Source organism: Acinonyx jubatus, chromosome B2, assembly GCF_027475565.1.
Source record: "Acinonyx jubatus isolate Ajub_Pintada_27869175 chromosome B2, VMU_Ajub_asm_v1.0, whole genome shotgun sequence".
NCBI lineage: Eukaryota > Metazoa > Chordata > Mammalia > Carnivora > Felidae > Acinonyx > Acinonyx jubatus.
Window position 1 is genome coordinate 21703557 of NC_069385.1, and position 23542 is coordinate 21727098.

Consider the following 23542-nt stretch of genomic DNA (forward strand, 5'->3'; position numbering starts at 1 on the left):
TATCCTGTGGACCAAACTGATATTAAATCCCTCAACAATGCTCCTACTGCTACTCTTACCTGCTCTAACAAAATTTTGATATCCATGTGTTTCCCATGTATTAACCAAAAGAATACATTTGATGAAATGAAGATAAATCACAACCAATTTGGGAAGTCACTCTTGTTCCTAATTAAAAATAATGATTCTCCCTTAAAACTTTTGGAAAGAGATAGCACTGATATTGCACAACACTGTGAACATAGCTGATAAAACTAAATTTTTGAGTCATCCTCTGTGGCTCCCTGAAGTTCTAATGGAAGAGACTGTCTCAGGGGCCTTCGTGGACTCAACCCATGGGCGAAAGTGAACAAGTGGAGTGTGGCCTTCCTTTCCCTACTAGAGTCATAGTAGCTATCCTTCCTTTCAAATTGAAATCCAACTATGAAAGATTATATGTACATATCATGTTTTACAGATGCTAGATAGATAGATAGATAGATAGACAGACTCATTCATTCATTCATTTATTCATTCGTATGTAAGGGAGAAGGGGAGCTACGAAGCCTATTTACACGGGCACTGACCGGCCTAGACTCACCTTCATTTCTTCCACTGCACTCTCCAGCTCTTCTGGTGACTTGTACTCAAAATCCCTCTCGAGGTATTCTTCTTCTGCCTGGGCCATCCATTCCTGCATCTCTGCCAAGTCTTTCTTCAGGTTCACTGCTTTTTCCTGACTTTCAGACAACCTAGTTTTTTGAATAGCAATCTGGAAAGGAAAAGCCATTCACCCAAATAAACAAATGCTGAAACATTAAATGTCAAGTTCTAGTTTCCAATATCTAAGGACACAGTGATAACTTTCCACAAAGAGCCTTGTTTTCACATTCAGATAAAATCCTTTATACATTTTGTGCTGATGTTGTAGAATATAAGCAACAATGAAAACAATAATTATAACAATAATTATAATAATTATAATAATTATAACTCTACACCACATGTTGGATATTAATCTAACCTGGAAATACTTACTATAATTTTAAAAATGTATAACTTTTGACAGAGTAATCTCAAATGAAGGAATCTAACCTGCAACAATAAAAGCATATATTTTAAGGAAATTTACTGTAGCATTGTTTATTATGGAAATAAAAAACCTGGAAGCAACCAAAGAATTGGTTTTCTCCTATAAAACACTGCTGTACAAAATTTTGGTTTTGATAATCTACTATACTTGTATATTGCACAAAGACACAGAAAAAGTTACATTAGGAAAACAGGTATGATCTGTATCTCATTCAATAACTTAAATATTTGATAACCAAACATTTCATATAAAAATATGTTGAGAGGTCCTCCCTCCAACCACAAACTGACGTCCACAGTGGGAGAAGGTACCATCCCACAGAGATCACCCAGTGTTCACTTCATTATTCGATATTCCTCTGACTCAAATCAAACCTCAGAGTCACCTTGCCAGACTTGCTCAGCTGCAAAGCTGATAGTGAACAAAAGCCAGTGTAGAAACAGGATGGCTCTCATGAGAGAAAGGCAAAATCCTTAGAGGCTTTCCTGTTCCCACTCTCCAAGCAGGATCAGAGCCATAAAAATAGAAAGGGGCCAAACAGGGGCGCCTGGGTGTCTCAGTCGGTTAAGCATCTGACTTTGGCTCAGGTCATGACCTCACAGTTCAGGGGTTCAAGCCCCACATTGGGCTCTGTGCTGACAGCTCGGAGCCTGGAGCCTGCTTCAGATTCCGTGTCTCTCTCTCTGTCTCTGTCTCTCTCTTTCTGCCCCTCCCCAGCTCACGCTCTCTCATGCTCTCAAAAATAAACAAACTCAAAAGAATTTTTTAAATAAATAAGTGGGGCCAAACAGGAGCTTTGATTTCATTGCCCCACATGGCACTTGAGGAGCTTACTGCCAGCCATACACACAGCCCTGGTTCCTAAGTCTTGGTGATTAGCACTTTACACGGGACGGCTGTTTTTAAAAATACATAGAAATACAGATTCCTTGGGTTCCACTTTCAGAAAATTCTCCTTACTAGTAGTTTGCAAACACTGGACAATTATATAGTCCTCACAGATCCAGAGAGAAATGAGAAAAAGAAAGACACTGGGATAAACTTTAAAAAAAAAAAAAAAAGAAAAGAAAAAGCTCAAAACTATAATTGATTATCCTGAGGTTATTTACTATCTTTTGGCATTAAAATGTTCCTCGTTTCATGGCATCATGGACATAACAAATGAGACAGACTGTTTTTATTTGTTGGTTGATTTCATATGTCCATCCTTTCTTAGCAAAATAAAAATTTGGCCACATTATATTTGCCCCAAACATCTACACCTTTATACTACTCAATGAAACACAATACTCTGGAACTGCTTTAGATAATTACTCACACAACACATGGTTGCCTCCGTGCTGAGGACACTTAAAAATTCCCCACACATTTACTCTCATACAATGAATCAACAGTAATTCATAATTATTTCTTTGCTGTCCTATCTGTATGTACATATGTATGTATGTAGATAGATGCATAGGTTTAAATATCTATGTCTACACGTATGTATGTACGTATCTAGCTGTTGCTTTCTTTCCTCCTTGCTGGCACTCTTAAACCATTTTCCTTATTTACTTGCCCCCAAATCTCAATAAATGCAAGCACAAACCATCAGATTATAGCACACTTAGAGAAATTTGAACCTGGCCAGAAAAGATGACAGTATGGAATTACTTTCTTAAGTGTGGCAATGGTTTTGTGGTTTTGTAGAAGATTGTCTTTATTCACGAGTGAAGTATTTAGTATTTAGTATTCATGCTAAAGTATTCAGGGAGGAAGTGTCATGATAGTTTCAAATTCCTGTCAAAAGTCCATTTTTAGGGGGAAAAAAACCTGTTTGTGTGTTATGTGTGAAGAGAGTGAGGGAGAGAGAGAAAGCAAATGTGGGAGAAGGTTAACAACCGGCAAATTAAGGAATGGGCCCACGGCTGCTCCCTCTACCACTATCTAAACCTTCCTTGAAGTTTGGACATATTCAGAGTAAGGAATTTGGGGGAAAACAATGAAAACAAAACATTCAAGGATGCAAATATAAGTCTTTCCTACATGAGCATTAACCAAAAAATATCACATGAAGAGATAGGTACCATCTACAGGGTTGTCTGGAACATTTCTGCATTCACACCTTCTCCTCCCGCTTCCCCCGTTCTGCACCCACTTCAGCTTTGTGTAACCTCACTAGCAAAGCAGAAGCAATCGTAAAACTACATCGATCTCCTACTGTACCCAGAGTTGCCTCCCTTCCATTTCCATGGAGAAACTATCCAACAGCAATTCTTTCACTGGTAGAGGGGCTCTTGGCCTTCTCACACATGACAGACTTCACTCCAGAAATTATCTTCTCCAAGCAAGGTCCTTCTTTTTGGGCATGCAAATATCCTATAACATCCCTTATTTCTAGAAATTATAGGGGCACCTGCATGGCTCAGTCGGTTAAGCATCCAACTCTTGACTTTGGCTCAAGTCATGATCTCACAGTTCATGGAATCAAGCCCTGCGCAGACAGTGCAGAACCTTCCTGGTATTCTCTCTCCCTCTCTCTGCCACTCCCCTGCTCTCTCTCTCACTCTCTCTTTCTCTCTCTTGATAAATAAACTTTAAATAAATAAATAATAAAAATTAAAATTACAAAAATACCTCCTTGGATCCCCAGGTCCCCTCTCCCACCTCATTTCTCTGCTCCCTCGAATAGAAAAATAGCAAAATTCCTCCAAGTTGCTACTACTTGACCCAATCGCTCACTTCCCATTGTCTGCTCAACATTCCCCAATGTGACTTTCTGGCCTGCCATGCCACTGGATCCACTTTTCTCAAGGTCATTTAAAGCCTCCATCTTGTTAGATCAAAAGCCTGACTTTCAGTGCTCCTTGGGCTCAAAGATCCTCAGTACTGGGCACCATGGAAAGCTTTCTCCACCTGGCCCCAAGACCTCACAGGCTCTTGGCATTTCTCCTCTGGCTGACCCTTCCTTCTCGGCACCCTTGGCCTTGCTCTTTCCTCTTTCCAGCAGAAAGAGCTGAACAGCCCCATCTACGTGTCTCAATCTCACACTTAACCCTGCCAGAATGGAAATCATTGTTTCACCTGCCCTCACAAAAGCTTCTTCTCCTCGAGTCTCCACCATTTCAGCCAATAGCAGCACAATCCATACAAAGTGGAAGCTTTGCACAGACCCTCGGCTGTTCCTGACTACTCCCTTTTCAAGATCACACATCTAATCCATTACTAGACTCTTATCTCTGTTCTCAAAACACAGTCCAAACCTAACATTCCTCATGACATCCACCACAATCTCTCTAGTCTGAGGGACCAAGACAACAATAACCTCTTAAATATCTGTTTTCACTCTTGCTTTCCCAGAGTAAATTATCCACGTAGTAATATCACTTCCCTGCTTAAGACCCTCTGCTTTCTGTGTGAAATCATACCTGAAATAAAAGTTTAAAATTTTGCTTCAAAGGCCATATACTATTCATGCCACCTGCATTCTGACCTCAAATCTTACCCATCCGCTAATTCCTCTCTTCATTCTGTTCCAGCTACTCTGCCTTTCTAGGTCTTTGTTGAACACCCAAGCTCATTCCCACCAAGCAGCCAAACTAGAAAATTAGTACACTCCCCTAATGAAAAGAAAAATCCACTTTTTGCCCCAACCTGCCACCATGCTATAGTTATTCTAGACCACTGTTCCTCAAACTGGATGGGCTATAAAATGAATTCAGTCACTGAAGAAAAGCTATCTGGCTCTTAAACACAGATAGCAAGGTTGAAAAACTTACCTCCTTGCTGAATTTCTCCACTTGGGTTTGACAGTCAACTAGTTTTGTCTGTATCCAAGTTTTGATTCCAGCAACTGGATAGCTTCGAAGGTCGGCCTCTATTTCCTTCATGTCTTTCAGAGATGATTCGATTGTTTCTATTTCATTAACAAAGGCCTGAACACACAAAACAAGCCAGTGTTGAGTTCATTGCTATATAAGTGGATGCCATAACTATAACTTGTCTGCTTGCATCGCTGAAAATACTATAAAAACAGACTACTTGAGAGTCAGGACTTTTAACTACTTAAGCAATACTGCGCCTTGAGAAATTCATTTCACCTGTGCACTTCATATAGCCAGCTGCCAAATTAGATTGGAAATATTTGACTCTCGGCAGGGAATGGTCCTCTCAATTAATTCAGAGAAGCCTAATGATTTCACCGAATACAAACTGCATGCAGTATTACTGGTAAATTTCACATGTTAAATATGTTTTTCTTTAAGCCTCACCAGGTGGCACAATAAGAGCAATATAAAATTGGTAATTATGACACTAAAATTGTCACCAGAACATAAAATAGCAGCTCCTAATGAATTAAAATTGCTCTCATTCTCTCTATGCAGAATTCGATAACCCTAGCCAAAACATGGACATATAAATAACCAGTCATTCTTTTAATAACTGTAAAGTTAAAAAAAAAAAGGTCTATGATGAAAGATATTTTATCTAGGTTTGTTGTCATGTCATATTTTTGCAATTTTAATAACAGCAAATAACAAAGAAGAAAATGTTATTTATTACAGCAGAGTCCCTAAATCAGCAAAACTCACAAAGCACTGGTCAAGCTCACGCTGTAGCCCTTCAGCATCTCCTTGGACAGCCTGCTCTTTCATTAAGAAGTCTTTCACACCATCCATCCACTTCTCAATGACTTTCAAATCAGCCTAAATGAAACACAATAACAAAGGGGGATATTACTCAGTGACATTCAACCCGCTGCATCTCAAGACCTATCGCTACTGGAAGAAAGGCAACTTTTCAAAACTTTGATAGCATCATTTTCATTTATTGCATTTCTTTCTTTAAATCTTCCAAATTTGAAAATAATGATCTTCATGATTGACTAGAATCCTCAAGAGATGACAGTTTGGTGATCATTCTAAAGATTTCAAAACACTCTCTAGTAAACCAAGCTACTTTGCTTAAACATGAGTAATATCAATGATTATAAATTCAAAATACAGGAAAAATGCTTTTCTAGGTGTAATTAGCTAAAAAAATCTTTTGTTCTCCTATGATTTAGAACAACTTTTCTCTAAAAGCTAGCTACTCAAAGCAGGAAGAAATCAATAGCATGGTGGAGGGAACACAATCGATGGCTCTAGTTCTATGCTGGGCACTGTGTGACTTAGGAACCCAAGAGAGTCCACAGGTCAGCTGCATGGCTTTCACCCAATATTTCCTAGGCACCCACTGAGACCCCTACACTGTATGGTACTGCGGATCAGAAACAAGTGAGAAAGAGAACATGCTGCAGGGAGAAACAGAGGCGGTAACATTGGAACTGGGCCATTAATGCAATCAGGTAGGTGCAGTGTGGTCTCCAGTACGAGAGCAAAGTTATGATCATTTCTTCCCGTGGCCTCTCATTCTGTCACTGGCCAGGCTCACTTGTTAGCTTTCCTGATGTGGAGCTGAACTTGTTCCCTTATGTCCTGTCAATTCTTTGCTTCTCGTTCAGCCCTAAGGATGGAGATACATTTACATTCCTGTTCAAAGATGACCTTCCGATTTAAAGGCAGCCACTGTGTCTTCCCTTAGTCTCCTATTGGTGCTAAGCATTCCAAATTCCTTCAATGATGTCTCTAGAACATGAGATCCAGCTATGGCACTCACCACACTCATCAACATGCTCAGGACACTAAATCAATTTTTTAATGTCCTTGCAACATGCCGCACAGAACCAACTACCCTTCCCCTTATAATGCTGGAGTGAATGGTCAAGATAGAACCTGCTGTTTCACTATGGCTATTCCACTGATAAAATGCCACCTAAAGTTGTTTCAGTTTTACTTTTCTTATTATAGGTTGTGGGGTTTTTTTTCTTTTTTTATTTGTTTGTTTATAGATAGATTAGTCACAATTATTATTTATGGTTAGCTAAAACTCTAAAATTCCCATAACTACCTCTAAATTACATTTCCCCTATCTCATATCGATTGCTTAAATGACTGCTGTAATAAATTCAAGACTGATATTTACAAATATTAAATTCTGCCTAGTTATGCTAACAATTATAGCTAACAATGTAATCATAAAAAGCCAACAAAATGATTTGAAGTTTTAGTCTCCACTTTGTTGTCAGCTATTTCCCCTGTCTCTTGTCAGCAAATCTGACAGTAGGGGTGTCATTTTTCTTTGGGAATTTTTTGTTGTTGGGTTTTGGGTTTTTTTCTGGCGAAAAATAAGGCCAGTAATAGTGCCTACCTGAGCATTTCCTCACGAAGACCCATGTCATTCATTATTCAACAAAGTTTTGGGTTAGTTTTCAAAATATGGGAATCTATGTAACACTAGCATCTAACTAGCTTGCCACCTCCTTCTTACAGGTTCGGAAGAGATTTCTCAGGTATTTTAGGGATGAAGTCAATACTTGCCAAATGAGTTTGTGAGCCATTATTTGAACCAAATGAGCATACATGAAATGTAAGATTATGAATCTGTATATCTGATAATCTAGCATCCTTCCTCCAAAAAATAAATAAAGGAAAGCAGTAATTAAAGGAAATCAGTCTGGGCAAGCGTTCTCGGTGGTGTCCATGATGACTCCTGGTGACCACCACATTCCTTCCTAAGCACGTGGAAGATCTCTGGTTTCCCGTTTATCCGCAGCTCTGCCAGGAACGGACACCAAGCTTACTTCAGGTCTTTGCCTTCTAGAAAATAATGTTCCCCCTTAAGTAAGACATGCATCATCTCCATTCTTCTGGTACTTTCTCACAAGACGCACAATGTGGCCTTGAGACCATGAGTAAAAGCCCCACATTACTCGGGATGTTGATTTAGGCATCTGAAGGATCTGGGTAATTTTCCCATCTAACTCCTGATCTAGGCGCTAATGCCCCCTCAAGAATGGTCACCTTTCCAATTTGCAGGGCCCTCCTCCGATGAAGACAGGGAGCAGAAAGCACTTGTTGTTTAGGCCTTTCAGCCTCCCCCTCTACTGACACTCTGCACCCCACACATGCTTCCAAGTACGGCTTCTTTGTAAACTCTTTCAGTTATGCTGTGCACTTCCTCAAGCATGCTTTCCCTCTGTTCTTTAGCCTGTCACTAGCCTGTTCTCACAGGCTCATGCACTCTTGCTCTTCCATATTATTTTGATCAATTACCTCTCTCTTCTGCATTTGCTCCACGCCCTAAGATCTTACCATACAGGACTACTTGGTAAGACATGCCCTGGGCAGGGGGAGGCAGGATGCAAAACGATAAAAGTGCAGGGGCGCCTAGGTGGCTCAATCAGTTGAGCCTCTGACTCTTGGTTACAGTTCAGGTCACGATCTCACAGTTTGTGGGTTTGGGCCCCACGTTGGGCTCTGCGCTGAGAACACGGAGCCTGCTTGGGGTTCTCTCTCTCTGACCTCTTTCTCTGCCCCTACCCCCACTCACGCTCTCTTTCTCTCTCTCAAAATAAACTTTTTACAAATATCTAAAAAAGATAAAAGTGAAAAAAGAGAGAAGCTACAAATACATATACAGAGTTCATAAAAGCCTTTCTTTTAACTGTCCATTTAATTTGTTGCCACTTCTTGCATTGTTACTCTCCATTCTAAACTTAAGAATTCAAAGCAGCATTACTGCTGTATAACTGGGCAATTCAGTAACTCCAGTTTTGAATTTAAAAAACTGATAGGGGCGCCTGGGTGGCTCAGTCGATTGAGCGTCTGACTTTGGCTCAGGTCATGATCTTGCAGTTCATGGGTTCGAGCCCCGCGTCAGCCCCTGTGCTGACAGCTGGGAGCCTGGAACCTGCTTTGGATTCTGTGTCTCCCTCTCTCTCTGCCCCTCCCCCACTCGCTCTCTCTCAAAGAGAAACAAACATTAAGAAATTAATAAAAATAAAAAACTGATAGTCTTCTGGGCCAAGGATTTTTTTTTTGAAATTTACGTGGAAGCGTTCCACTCCATGGAGGTTTTCATCACAACCAGCCTTGACTGAAGCGAGCAGCCTCAGTCCTGCGCTTGTGAGAAGTGGCATCAACCCCTTTCCTTCCTCCCTCTCCCAGATACACACAGACCCACGGGGAGGACACACAATTCACACACACTTGTTCCTTCTCTCTCACACACTTTAACATGAGAAAAAAGAGGAATGAAACAGAAACAGACAAGCCATGAAGACCAACTGATCATCCCAACAGTAACAAAGGAACAGACAGGAATTTGAAAATCTGTTTTCCCTACTAAAAACCCTTCACGTAATCCTGGCCACACCGAATTCTAAGAGAAGCAGTGTGTGACCCATGATAAGAAGATGAAAGTGAAAATACCAAGGTCGGCCCCTTACCAGCCACAAGGTCTTGAGAAACTCACTTCTTTTCTTTGAGCCTCAGCAGCTCATCTATAAAATACGAATAATAACAACTACCTTGCTTCTAGAAAAACAGAGACAATGTTTGGACAGGGCCTGGTACAGAGCAGGCATGCAATAAAGCCTAGCTATTATTACTAAGATCTACAAAACCAAGTGCTTTATTACCAAAATTAAGCCATGAAGAGTTACCACTTCCAAGTTCAGAAAGAGTGCATGCTGGCATGAGTCAGCTTAATATTTTTAACTAATGCCAACATTAATCCTTGTTCTTAAAAGTAACTGCTTGAAAGAGCTACTAGATCTCCTGATTTCAGCTCAGCAGAAGAAAACCCAGTAAATGAGGGAAGGCCCGAACTTTAGAAAGGCCTGGCAGCAGCAGCCTCTCGCAGAACCCCCCACCCTGTGGGGCATTAATGGGTTAGTAAGAGCAATTCTAGCTAGCACTTGCATGCAGGTAGGTGTGGGAGATGGGGAGCTCTGCTCCGCCCTCCAATGCCTCCCCTTTCCCCCGGAAAGAAATTATTGTCTCAGTCTATCTGTGGCAGGTGTTTCCTGCGCTTTGAAAAAGCACCCAGAGTCTGCTCATCTTTAAATCAATCATACAAGAAAAATTCCAAAGAAAGTGCACGAGCTTACATGAAAATTATTTCTCTCCCCATTAAAAAAAATCACTCGACTTATGCACTTCTGAGTTTCTAATGTACAGTAATGAGTATTTAATTTTTTTATCCATCTCCATTCACTTACAGAATACACACATATATGTTATATATGATATATATTCTGAATATTATATATGTGTTCACATTGGGTAATTTCTAATGTCCTCACTTCTTCGGGTGACCTCAGCTCTTTTGAAGCAATAGAAAACATTTTAAAATACTAGTAAACTTCTAAATTCACTGTCATTATTTCATAGACACAAAATAAATAAACTGTAAGTCCTAAACTACATCCTTATTTACACTCACAAAATTCTGAAACAAATAGAAAATGAATAATATGGTAGTTTTGAAAACCAAAGGATCAAATATTCGAGTTTGGAAGGGCCAAAATGTCTACACTGACCATCTCTGCTCAAAGGCATTATTTGTACACATCTGAGATGGATAACACCTGTCGGTGGGTCACAGAGAAGGAGTGCAAGGTCATAAAAACAACTCCTTTAACCAACGAAGCACCCCATCTCCCAGCCTGGCCCCTGAGCTAGGGACGAAGGAAATCTGAAGCTTGGTAACTCTGGATTTCAGACAATAAGACTCCAAAGTACACAACTACCTCCCAGGATTTTGTTGACAGCTACATTCTTGGCATTTTATCTCACTCCTTCCCCATCTGTTGGAATGTCCACAGCTTTTTAAGCAATTTCTAGCCCAAGACACAGGCAAGAAGAAGTGTGAAACCAGAATTAAAACAGTAACTTGAGGTAATGAGGCTTCTGTTTTGTTTGGTTTTATAATATTCATGAACCTCAAAAACACTCGTTAAAAAGTGCTCTTTCACTTAGCAGGGAAGACCAACAATGACACTGCTACAGCATTTATCATCTGAAACTAACAAGAGTTCTTAAATGTAAGGTTTAGAATGCACCAATATTCCCTTTAGTAAAGAAAAATGCATTCAAAGTGAGGGGGGAAAAAGACCTTATGAAATCACTGTATCAGGTATATGTTACCAGAAAAAAGTGAGATCGACCATGTCGCAGGTTACTCTTACAAGGTATTTACCAGTGCGTTTTTACTCTGAAGTGCCTTCCAGAGTAATTTCAAAGCCTGGTTGGTTCTGCCTGTCTCAGAGCCCCCGCGTATCCCCTTCCACAGGCTGGGCCAGAGCACAGCAGGCCAGTGTGTGCCTCTGAGTGCTCAGCAACTGAAGGAAGGGGTGTGACTATACAAGGTCCCGTCATTTATGAAAAGCGGGCATTTAGATTTTAGAGACCCAACTTCGTAGAGAAATGTGACTGGTAAGATGCCTGCAGGCACCTACAAACCAATTATTCACACCCACTTGCTTGTTGCTTGCCACACAGGGTTCCTGTAGTCAAAGAGCTCAGTCCTCAGGGGGGGAGGACAGACACACAGTCAAGCCTTAATAAAAAAAACTGGCCTGAAATGAGGGACTGTGAAGGCATGAACGAGGCATAGTAGAATCACAGAGGAGGGAATAATCAGCTGGGGGGTATGGTGGTGAGCGAGACGAAAGACTGCTTGTGGAACAAGCTTATTCTTAAAGGATGAGCTCAGAAGAGGAAGATGTGAATTCCTAGCAAGCAAGTGACATTTCCGGAGAAAGGCAATTATCCAATGTGGGGTCTTTGTGATCCACTACACTGTTTTTTTCCTCACCCCACTCAGCTCTGGAAGGAGGGGGTGGGGACAGGGGCACAGTGCAGGAGGGGCTTCAGAACAAGGAAGGGGCAGAAGCTAGGATGTTTATGAGTGCACTCTCTGTTACTAGGGCAAAGACAACCACATACTTTCCAGAAGTGGAACTCTGACACCACTGTAGAAGATGGATTTGAGGGGGCATGACTAGAAGCTGGAGTCAGATTTAAAGGGCAATGGGATTGTCAGGGCAAGGGACTGAGAGTCTGCACAAAGCAGGAAGAGGCTACAGGAGTGTCTGAAAGGGAGGAGCAGTGGTAAACGTAAGACCGAGTTTTGTGTGGGCCTTGGGGACAGTTGCACGACTTTGCAGGGATACCGCACCACAAAAGAACTTAAATAGGGAAAAAGAAACAATACAAAATACCTGAAGCCTCTGAATCCAAAGACATCATTACTGGTGATAAGAGATACATAAACAGCCTCTTAGGATTTTATATTTAATTCTCATAACTCATAAGAAAATCAAGTAAAATCAATAATGAAAAAACTTTTTCATATATTTTTAAATGTCTAGCTGCCTGGAAGAAGTGGGTTTTAAAAGCACCAATTAATTTTAATTCTTAAGTACAGGAACTGAGGTCATTATTTTGGCATGGAATAGATAAAAAAAAAAAAAAGATTTAAGAACTTACATGAACATGACACTGAATAAGAATATGCAGGCCAAACCTCTACCTGTACAGAGAAACCAGCCATGCAGACAAAGGAAACATAGGCAGATGAAAAAAGACACTATTTGTCAACAAGTAACAGAAAACTAAAATTCGCACACAAATAACGACACTTTTGCAAGTACTGTAGAACGGGTTCAAAGTTTAAATGTGCTGTGCCAATAAAAGGCATCATCATTATTTTCAGTAGGGGATTCATACTCCAAGTTCATGCATCTGTGTACTACTTAAATGTCCCTCATGGAGCTCCAATATCATTTGTTTCTATTAGGGTGAAAAAAATGATTAAAATTAATAACATTCATAAGCTTTCCCTTTTTACTTGGAATATGTTAGCCTCTAGCAAGAAGCCTTTTTTTTAACAGTGATTCAACAATTCCATACATCACCCCATGCTCATCACAAGCGCCCTCCTTAATCCCCATCATCTATTTCACCCAGCCCCCAGCCCCCTCCCCTCTGGTAACCATCAGTTTGTTCTCCATAATTAAGAATCTGTTTCTTGGTTTGTATCTTTTTCCCTTTGCATGTTTGTTTTGTTTCTTAAATTCCACATATGAGTGAAATAACATGTTTGTCTTTCTCTGTCTTATTTTGCTTAGCATTATACTCTCTAGATCCATCCATGTCATGGCAAATGGCAAGATTTCATTCTTTTTATGGCTGAGTAATATTCCACGGTATGTATGTACTTAGCTTCTTTACCCATTCATCAGTTAATGCTTCCATATCCTGGCTATTATAAATAATGCTCCTATAAACATAAGAGTACATGTATCCCTTTGAATTAGTGTTTTTTTATTCCTTGGGTAAATACCCATTAATGCCATTGCTGGATCACAGAGTAGTTCTACTTTTAACTTTCTGAGGAACCTCTATCCTGTTTTCCAGAGTGGCTACACCAGTTTGCATTCCCACCAACAGTGCATGAGAGTTCCTTTTTCTCCACATCCTCACCAACACCTGTTATTTCTTGTGTTCTTGAGTTTAGCCATTCTGACAGGTGTGAGGTGATTATCTCATTGTAGTTTCGATTTGTATTTCCTTGATGGTAAGTGATATTGAGCATCTTTTCATGTGTCTTTTGGCCATCTGTATGTCTTCTTTGGAGAAATGTCTATTCATGTCTTCTGTCCATTCTTAATTGGATTAGTGATTTGGGGAGTGTTGAGTTTTTATATAAGTTCTTTATGTATTTTGTATACTAACCCTTTATTTGATATGTGATTTGCAAATACCTTCTCCCATTCCAAAGGCTGCCTTTTAGTTTTGTTGATTATCTCTTCTGCTATGCATAAGCTTTTTATTTTGATGTAGCCCCAATAGTTTATTTTTGCTTTTGTTTCCCTGGAGATATATCTAGAAAGAAGTTGCTATGGCCAATGTCAAAGAGGTTACTACTGCCTATGTTCTCTTCTAGGTTTTTTTATGGTTTCAAGTCTCACATTTAGGTCTTCAATCCATTTTGAACTTATTTTTGTGTAAGGTATAAGAAAATGGTCCAGTTTCTTTCTTTTGCATGTGGTGGTCCAGTTTTCCCAACACCATTTGTTGAAGAGACTGTCCTTTTCCCATTGGATATTCTTTCCTGCTTTGTCGAAGATGAATTGACCATGTAACTGAGGGTTTATTTCTGGGTTTTCTATTCTGTGTCACTGATCTGTGTCTATTTTTGTGCCAGTACCATACTGTTTTGATTACTACAGTTTTGTAATATAATTTGGAGTCCAGAATTATGATGCCTCCAGCTTTTTCTTTTTTAAGATTGCTTTGGCTATTCAGGGTCTTTTGTGATTCCATACAAATGTTAGAATTGTTTGTTCTAGTTCTGTGAAAACTGCTGTTAGTATTTTGATAGGGACTGCACAAAATATGTAGGCTGCTTTGGCTAGTATAGACATTTTAACTTTGCTCTTCCAATCTATGAGCATGTAATGTCTTTCCATGGGACCCATTGTTAATATTAACTGCCTTCAGGAAAGGAAATGGTATGGGGGTGGGGGGAGACTCTAAATGTTCACTCTAAATACTTCTCTATTTTTCAATTTCTTCACAATGGACAGTCTCTGTGCATTACTTATATAATTAAAAATCCATTTTAAAAATAAACAAGCCAACCACTTTTTTCCTAAGAAACACCATTGTAAAATAACAATGAATCAAAAGCCTACTGTGCCTCATGCCTTAAAGACAAATAGAATTTAAATGGCCAAAAAGTGTACATCGGGTCATTGAAAAGGGGTAAAAAATGCTAACCTGCAAATGAATATTTATTGTAATTAGCTTTGGGTGAAAAATTAAGTTGTCCTAAATGAACCATAAGTAATTAAGTAACAAAGCAATGCTGCAAAACAAAGCAAATAAAGGAGTAAAAGTTTTCTTCAGAATTAAAAAATATGAGGTGCCTAGGTGGCTCTCGGTTGGGCGGCCGACTCGGCATGGGTTGTGATCTCACAGCTTGTGAGTTTGAGCCCCATATCGGGCTCTGTGTTGACAGCTCAGAGCCTGGATCTTGCTTCGGATTCTGTGTCCTTCTCTCTCTCTCTGCCCCGCATGCGCGCGCGCTCTCTCTCTCAAAAATAAACATTAAAAAAAATTAAAATACACACACACACGCACGCACACACACACACACACACACACACACATATATATTTCAATAAAGAGGTTGCACAATTAAGGAATACAAACACTGTCAACAATCTTGTAGTTAAACACAAAAAATAAGGAATAGCTGGACTTTACAAATCTGCTACTGTGAAAACAACTAAAAAGTCTAAATATCTGGGGTATTCGTTATGTAAGTAAATTTGGCACACATTCCAAATGCCAGTGCCTGGACTGGCTACATGAGTAACAACAGTGCAGGAAAGCCTAAAGCTGGATTACTATAACCACAGGACTCTCTTCTGCGTTTTGGAAGACTATTTCTTTTCTTTAAACCCGTATTAAAATATTGGCACACATTTAGGTAACCCTAAAATACACTTTTGCAAGTCCAAAGAAAATTAACCTGTTAATTTCCCTAACTGCATCTCAGATTTAAACTTGAAAGCAAAGCAATGCTCTTTAGAAAAGATGAGAAATCTCTAATCCAGCATTGCTCAACCTTCACACTATTGACATTTAGGGCCAGAAAATTCTTTTTTTGTGAGGGAATTCTTGTGCGTTAGCTGTAACCTTGGCCTCTGCACGCTAGGAGCCAAGAGCACACCCCCTCCCCCTAAAGTTGTGACAACCAGAAAAATCTCCAAACATTAACAAATGTCCTGGGGGGAGGGGGGCAGGGTACAAAATCACTTCAGTTGGGCCCCACTGATAATGCAATGCCTGAGCCATAACCAAAATTTTACAATCATGAGTAAGGGTAATTCTGTTTTTTTTAAATTGTGAGAATTGTAACTGAAGGCAGATAAGGGGAAGTGGATCCACTCACAAAGTAAAATGATTCAAAAATACTAAGCTACACATAACACACTCCTCTTCAAAATTAATGCTTTATTCTTTTTTTATTTTATTTTATTTTTACATTTATTTATTTTTGAGAGACAGGGTGAGACACAGTGCAAGTCGGGGAGGGGCAGAGAGAGGACAAACAGAATCTGAGGCAGGCTCCAGGCTCTGGACTGTCAGCACAGAGCCTGACGGGGGCTCAAACCCACGTACTTTGAGATCATGACCTGAGCTGAAGTTGGATACTTAACCGACTGAGCCACCCACATGCCCCAATATTAATGCTTTATTCTAAGGAGAGCTCAGCCTTGGTATAAAACTGACGTTTACACTTAGAAAAAAAATTCCTTCCACTGCCAACACACACACACACACACACACACACACAGAGAGAGAGAGAGAGAGAGAGAGAGAGAGAGAAAGAAAGAAACCTCACTATCTTTATTCTCCTGGTCACTCATTGGAACTGCCCACTGGGGCAGTTCAGTGGTCACCCCTCTTGTCTCATCTTTCTGGAGCCTTCACACTGATCTGTAGAGTCCACCAGCCTCTCTTCTACCACATATTCCCTGATTTTGATTTTTAAAACATCACTTTCATAAATTTTGTCTTAATTTTCAATCTTTTCACTTTATCACATGCTTCACACAAATTCTCACATCCATATGACACATATATTTTATATATATGTAAATCATCTCATTTATATACTCTCTTGGAAACTAAATCCAAATATATGTATATATATACAATATATTATATTACATATTAATATATATCCAAATTTAAATCTATTACTAATTTCATTTCATTCATTGAAACATACTTACTGAGTGCCTCCTCTGTGCCAGGCACTATACCGTAAGTCTATCTTGAGATACAACAGTGGGAAAACAAAACAAAACATGACAGATCAAAGTAAGGAGATATCAGGAGGACGGAGAACAGAGTGTGATGGACTTATTCTTCATCCAGACCTTTTCTAACAGAAAACCAGGTGATTTTCTGGAGACCACTTCTCCATCTTCCTCCCAGATGAAATGTTAAAATCCTGTCTTACCTGACATTGACTTTTATCACTTTCTCCTTAGGTCCTAACATTTGCCCCTTCCTCTGGAACTTCATCACTGCTTCATCTGTCAACATTTTCAGATGTAGGAAAGGATTCTACTTCTGAATTTTCATGTCCCTCAATTGACCTGCTTTCCCAATATGACACCGTTTATTGACAGCCTAGCTCAGATTTGTCTCAAGAAGTCTTCAAAAACCGGCTTCAAGCACTCATCTGTCTGGTACGAGGTGGGCAATTTTACCACTCTAACCAAGTTCCCCTGCAACCTAATCACTGGTCTGAATATCATGCCAGCTCCTCATCCCTGAAACATTACTTTGACCAGTTTTAAGCAATTTTCTCTTTCTTTAAGATCCAGTTCACCTCTACCAAGAAGCTCTCTTGCAAAGCAAAAAAAAAAAAAAACACAAAAAACAAAAAACAAAAAAACAAAAACAAATGTGTTCTCCAGCACAGTAAGAGCAAGTCAGAAATCCCAACTTATATACATAATAAATGTGGGACTAGAAAAAAATGCAAAATATCCAAATAATACATACTAGAGTCTTACATGATAAATTAACATTTTACTCTCTGATAAAGTCCTAATGGCCTCTGGATTTACCTCAAAAGCTCCAAGTTTGGGAGTAATTTCTTCAAGCAAATGAAGATCTTTGGAAACCTTGACCTTTAGTTTGTTCCACTTTCCCTGAACATCATCAAATTCTTGCTTATACATTGTTTTTACATGTGGAGAAACATTTTTCTCCAAAGCCTTTGTTTCTTCTGCAAGTTTATATAATGTAGGTTTTTGATTCTCAAGGATTTCATCAAGAGCCTGGAAAAAATTTTTAAAGATTAAAAATACACACAATAATTTGTACACATGTAATAATACGGGCTATAACACAGACTAAGGTCACTTTTTAAGAGGTATTCAACTAAAAAAGAATTGTGTAAAAATCATGAAAGAAAAATAAGCATAACCAAAAAACGTTAAAGCTTTCCCTTCATGAGTTGTGCGTGGGCCAGAAATAATATATTCTCCACACTAAAATCCAGTATAACAATACACTCAGTGAGGATCCAGTGTGCAGTGCTCAATGGCTGATCTGTTTTATCTGATGAAATAACGCACAGTCACATATCCTGAATGACCAGAGAAGCATTTTTATTCAACACAGAAAAAAGAACACATCAATTCAAGTAATATTCATTTTATTCAAGACATTTTACCAGATTATGAACAGGTTGAGAATTCTAGACTAATTGTAATAGAAGGACAAAATATGCTTTTATTTTATTAGTCATATTTAATAAGTTTCTTTCAACTGACGTCCTACATTATAGTAACTAACATTCAAATTATAAGGAGTTTTTCATCAATTTTGACCACAAATAGCTAATATTTTTTTAGGTAGCTGAAAATATACTTCAAAGTAAGTGATATGTGGTATTAAAAAGGACTCCAGACTTCTAAGACCTACAATATATATTACCTTTTTCTCCTGCAGGGTTTTCTCCACCTTTATAAGATCATTCAAGACATTCAAAGATGTCTGGGCCTTACTTTCTGAATCATTTAGTATATCTTTCAGTGTTTTCAATGCTTCCAAATATGCATGTCCAGGTTGGCTCTTCAGTTCTGTTTATTTAAAAATACTTACTTTTAGAAAATAGTGTTAGAAACCTATTATTATTATTATCATTATACATACCATTAATCTTCTCTATATAAGTGAATCCTAACAGCTAATAAGTTAAACTCCGTAATTAAAATTTAAAAGGGTCTCCGCTAGTTACTAAGCTAAATCATTCCATTGGCATTTCTGAAAGTCAGATGGTGACTTCATTCCTGTGGATGTTGATGTTTGAAATATCAACTAACTCACTATCATTTTTTCTTCATTTCATCATGATGAAATGTCTCTCTAAAGATGGTACTACAATGTTTCTTTTGTCTCATATAATGTCCTTTTCCCCAGTAGCTACACAAAGAATAAAAGAAAACCAGGGTCCCCTCACCCGGTCTTCCTCTGAACTCAACGGTGTAGACAAATCGCCACCCACAGAGTGGTGGGTGTTACACAGAACAGGACAGCCAGGTTACCGCAGGTACTCTGAGAAATAATGACTGCAAAAGCCAGCCAGAATGATGTCTACCTCAGCCACTGATGTAAAAATCACAGACAAGCAACAGTTGTGTGGAAAGGAAGGAAGCTCATTTGAAGTACAAAGAAGCAAAACCAACTAGAAGCAAAAGTTAAGAAACCAGCAGCATTAGTCACAACCGCCAAAGGGTGGAAAGCACCCAAATGCCCTTGACAAAGGAATGGAGAAAAAAAATGTGGTATGATACATATAATGGAATATTACTCAGTCTTAAAAAGGCAGGAAACTGACACATGCTACCCATATAGATGAACTTCGAGGATATTATACTAAGTGAAATAAGCCAAATACAAAAAAACAAATGCTATAGGATTCCACTTATAGGGGGTGTGTAGAATAGTCAAACTCATAGAAACAGAAAGTAGAAGGTGGTTGCCAAGGGCTGGAGGGAGGAGGAAATGAAGAACTGTTATTTGATGGGTATAGAGTTTCAGTTTTACAAGATGAAAAGGTTCTGGGGAGTGGTTGCATAACAACATGAATATATTTAACACTACGAACTCTACACTTTACAATGGTTAAAATGGGGGGGGGGGGTGTCTGGCTGCCTCAGTTGGAGAAGCACACAACTCTTGATCTCCAGGTCATGAGTTCAAGTCCCACATTGGATGCAGAGATTACTGAAATGAATAAAACTTTAAAAAAATAAATAAAAGAAAAGAAAAGCATTAATATGGTAAATTGTATTTTATGCCTATTTTACCACAATTAAAAACAAAAAATAGATTTAGAATTTTTTTTCAGTTTCAGGTCAGGAACTGTGTTGTATTCCGTAATGTTAAACAGATATTTTAATGTACTGCTTTCTCAATTTACTGTTACAAAATATGCTTCTATTTTTGACAAGGATCAATATGAAGGCATGTTTTACACAGGAAATTTTAAAAGCAATACTCTCAAACATTTATTTTACACTGTAGGTTAACTGAATTCAATGAAAAAAGCATGGTGTCCAAATGCCTTTCCAGAAGAAAGACAGCATGACACATTTGCTTACCATGCACACATACAGATTCCTACAAGTCACTGCAAAATATATATTTGCCACAAGGCAGGGTATGGTTCAACATACAGCTTTTTAACATTCATTACCCATAACATTACATAATACAACACAATTCCTGACTTACACAATAGCTAAGGAGAAAAAACAGAACATATGAATGATGAGCTCTCAAAACACTTAACAGTTAACGTGCCAAAACCAGGTTTATTCCAAAAGTAAAAACTCTTTATAATTTTTCAGCCTTTGAAAAAGAAACATGATTTCTTTTCAAAGAAGAGATGGTATTGCTAAAACCTGAACCACTTTGAGCAAAAAGAAGTAAGAGATCGTTCCTTTTCTACTAGTAATGATGTTAGCTGGCCTCCTTCAAGAAAAGGAAGGAAGAGCACCTTTCAAAACACTCTTTAAGAATCATTATATGTAGGGGCACCTGGGTGGCTCAGTCGGTTGAGCTTCCGACTTTGGCTGGGGTCATGATCTCACAGTTGACGAGTTCGAGCCCTGAGTCAGGCTCTGTGCCGAGAGCCTGGAGCCTGCTTTGGATTCGGGGCCTCCCTGTCTCTCTGACTCTCCCCCTCTCGTGCTCTGTCTCTGTCCCAAAAATAAAGATAAACATTAAAAAAAAAAAAAAGAATCATTATATGTAGAGCAAGTGAAAGCTGTTTGCACTTTTACAGACAAGTGTGAATCCAGGAAATACTCTGAATATACTTTAAGACCCAGAACAGTAGCAGGCACAGAGGAAAACAGAATGTGGCTAGTGTAAAACAAACACGTGTGCTCTTTGCGTGAATATGGGGAGTAATTTTTTTAATGTTTTATTTATTTCTGAGAGAGAGAAAGAGCAAGAGCGTGAGTGGGGGAGGGGCAGAGAGAGAGGGACAGAGGATCTGAAGCAGGTTCTGGGCTGACTGCATCACACCCAAGGAGGGGCTCAAACCCCAAACTGTGAGCTCATGATCTGAGCCAAAGTCGGATACTGAACCAACTGAGGCACCTGGGACTAATTTTTACATTAAGGCAAACTGAGAGAGAAGACAGTGGAGTCATCTACTAAGAAAACCAAGAGAATGGGTTTACCGTTCTCTAGCTGCTGCTGACGATGCTCTAATTCCTGTTGCACAGCGTGGTAGTGGCCCAGAAAGGTATCAAAGCCCTGCTGGACAAAATCCGGGGTGGAGCGCTGAGACTTCAGGGCTGAGCAACCTGCACGCACCTTTTCAATTTTGGGGTGGAGGCTGAGGAGATCTGTCAGTTCCCGCTACGGAAGAGAAAACAGGGTCACAGAAGTCACTGAAGATGAACATCCTCACAGAAAGTGAATCAGCGTGGCATTAACCTAATGTTCATGATACAAGTAGCATCTTTTTTAAATACAGGACTGGACATAGGATTCTTTCATGTTCTGGATGGTTATCTCTTTACCTGACAGGAGTCCTTCAAGCTCTGCAAGGACTGCTGGGGAGATTCTGAAAAGGGGGCGTGTTTTACCCACTCCTCTTTTGTCTTTACGGTCTTTTCAAGATCATCAAGCTGCTTAAAGTAAGCATTTATATCTTCCTGTAGCTGAATCTTTCTTGCCAGATCTTCCAGATGCTGAGATACATCCTTCCATTCTGAGAATACCTTCTCCAGAACGTTTTTTATTTCTTCAGTAGGAATACCTTCTACGCGGACATAAAAAATAAGCAGACACTTCATATGCTAGTATAAAAATTGTTTTCAATTTGTTATAAACATTCTGACCTATTCAAAATAATGAGGCGATGTCACATATAATGATCATTTCTTTAAGTCCCTTTTAACATAACAACAAAATTACACTGATACTGTTAGAAATAACTATGTTTCAGGGGTGCCAGGGTGGCTCAGTTGGCTAAGCATCCAACTCTTAATTTCAGTTCAGGTCATGATAATCGTGGTTTGGGAGATCAAGCCCCGTGTCGGGCCCTGCGCTCAGATTCTCTCTCCCCGACTCCTCCTGCTTGCATTCTCATTCTCTCTCATTCTCTCCTCTCTCTCTCTCAAAATAAATAAACTTAATTTTGTTTCACTCCCTGACCAAAGCAGGAGATGGGAAGCTTGCAGTAGCAGTTCGGGAGTGGTATTGCTGTCACAAGAGGCACATCAGTAGAGTTCCAGCCACTGCCTTTTATACAAACTGTGTGCACCCTACCACTCTGCTAGCTGCTACAGTGAACCAGGGAAATACAATGAATTATGTGCACCTGTCAAGTTCTGACACGAGAAGGTAAACCCTCTGTCATCACAAAAAAGACAACTGGCTAAATAATCGAGGAGGGAGCTCAAGAGTCTGGTTTGACCAAATCATAGTGTCCTAGGAACCGTAGAATGAACGGTGAGAAGCCCTACTGCAGGGAGCAACCTGGTGAGTGCAGGAAAATCGGGCCAGCAGCCAGGCCCGAGAGGCTTCAGTGGCCTACTGGGCATGCCCCACACAGACCAGCAAAGATCAAAATATCAAAGCAGTGGTACGAGGATCTACTTTAACACATCAGAAAAAACACCATTATGTTTATTACTGACATAATTTTAGCCCGTATTTTTGAGTGGTAAAGAATGTCCATAAAAATAATAGTTCTATGTAATAGTAAGTTTTATCACGGCCCTTCCCTTAACATAAAATGCATCAAATCATTGAAAATTACTAGGAAAAAAAGATGGGAAATCTGCAAAGGAGTCTTCATCTCCTTAGGAGAGCATGCATGTTGAAAGAATGGGCTTAACATCTTTATTATTTGAGTAGGAGGGGGAAAAAAACAATGGTGCTTTGTAAATATACACAATCAAAATCCAGGGTAATGAGAGCCCTAAGGAATAAAATGGCATGTAAAACAAAAGGTCACTTACGAACTACAGAGGATGCAATTTTAAAAATCCTACAATACACTGTACCCACAGAAAATCAGAAATGCAAACATGACGGGACATAATTTGAATATATCAACCATGTCGGCTATTAAAGTTCACTGGCCAGGATCACACAGGTAATAGAATATTAGACCCTGGCAAATCATTCACACCACAGTCCAAGTTCATTTGTCTCTATTAACAGGGTTATAAACAAAACAAATCACCATTTTCCTGACAAACTCTCTGAACAATGGAGAGCCAGGCTCTGCTTCTATGAGGTCATTTCTATTCTAGGGGGGCAAAGTAATAACATCAGCCACTTCATTTTCATGTCAGAGCAGTTTATGCTAAACGAGAAAGGAGATTAAGCTGGTAAAATTTTTGAGATGGAAAATTATCCCTTCTCATCTGAAAACAGGTAGGAGGTAATTATTCACTGACAATATATTACAATTCACTCATTTTGCCCCTTCAAACCATTTCTCAAAATTTAAATCTCCTCTCCTCTAAGCTGGAGA

At 39.3% G+C, this 23542-nt stretch overlaps 1 protein-coding gene across 10 annotated transcripts in view; it reads right to left on the reverse strand.

Moving 5' to 3' along the window:
* The window catches only part of UTRN (utrophin), a 511459-nt gene that overhangs the window by 329754 nt on the left and 158163 nt on the right, over positions 1 to 23542 (reverse strand). For all 10 annotated transcript variants that reach the window (XM_053222143.1, XM_053222139.1, XM_053222141.1 and 7 more), the window contains 7 exons: positions 21576 to 21817; positions 21231 to 21411; positions 18472 to 18617; positions 17598 to 17810; positions 5647 to 5760; positions 4834 to 4989; positions 581 to 751 (listed from right to left, as the gene is read on the reverse strand). In XM_053222143.1, coding sequence (XP_053078118.1) covers positions 581 to 751; positions 4834 to 4989; positions 5647 to 5760; positions 17598 to 17810; positions 18472 to 18617; positions 21231 to 21411; positions 21576 to 21817 — 1223 coding nt within the window. The remainder of the gene's footprint in view (positions 1 to 580; positions 752 to 4833; positions 4990 to 5646; positions 5761 to 17597; positions 17811 to 18471; positions 18618 to 21230; positions 21412 to 21575; positions 21818 to 23542) is intronic.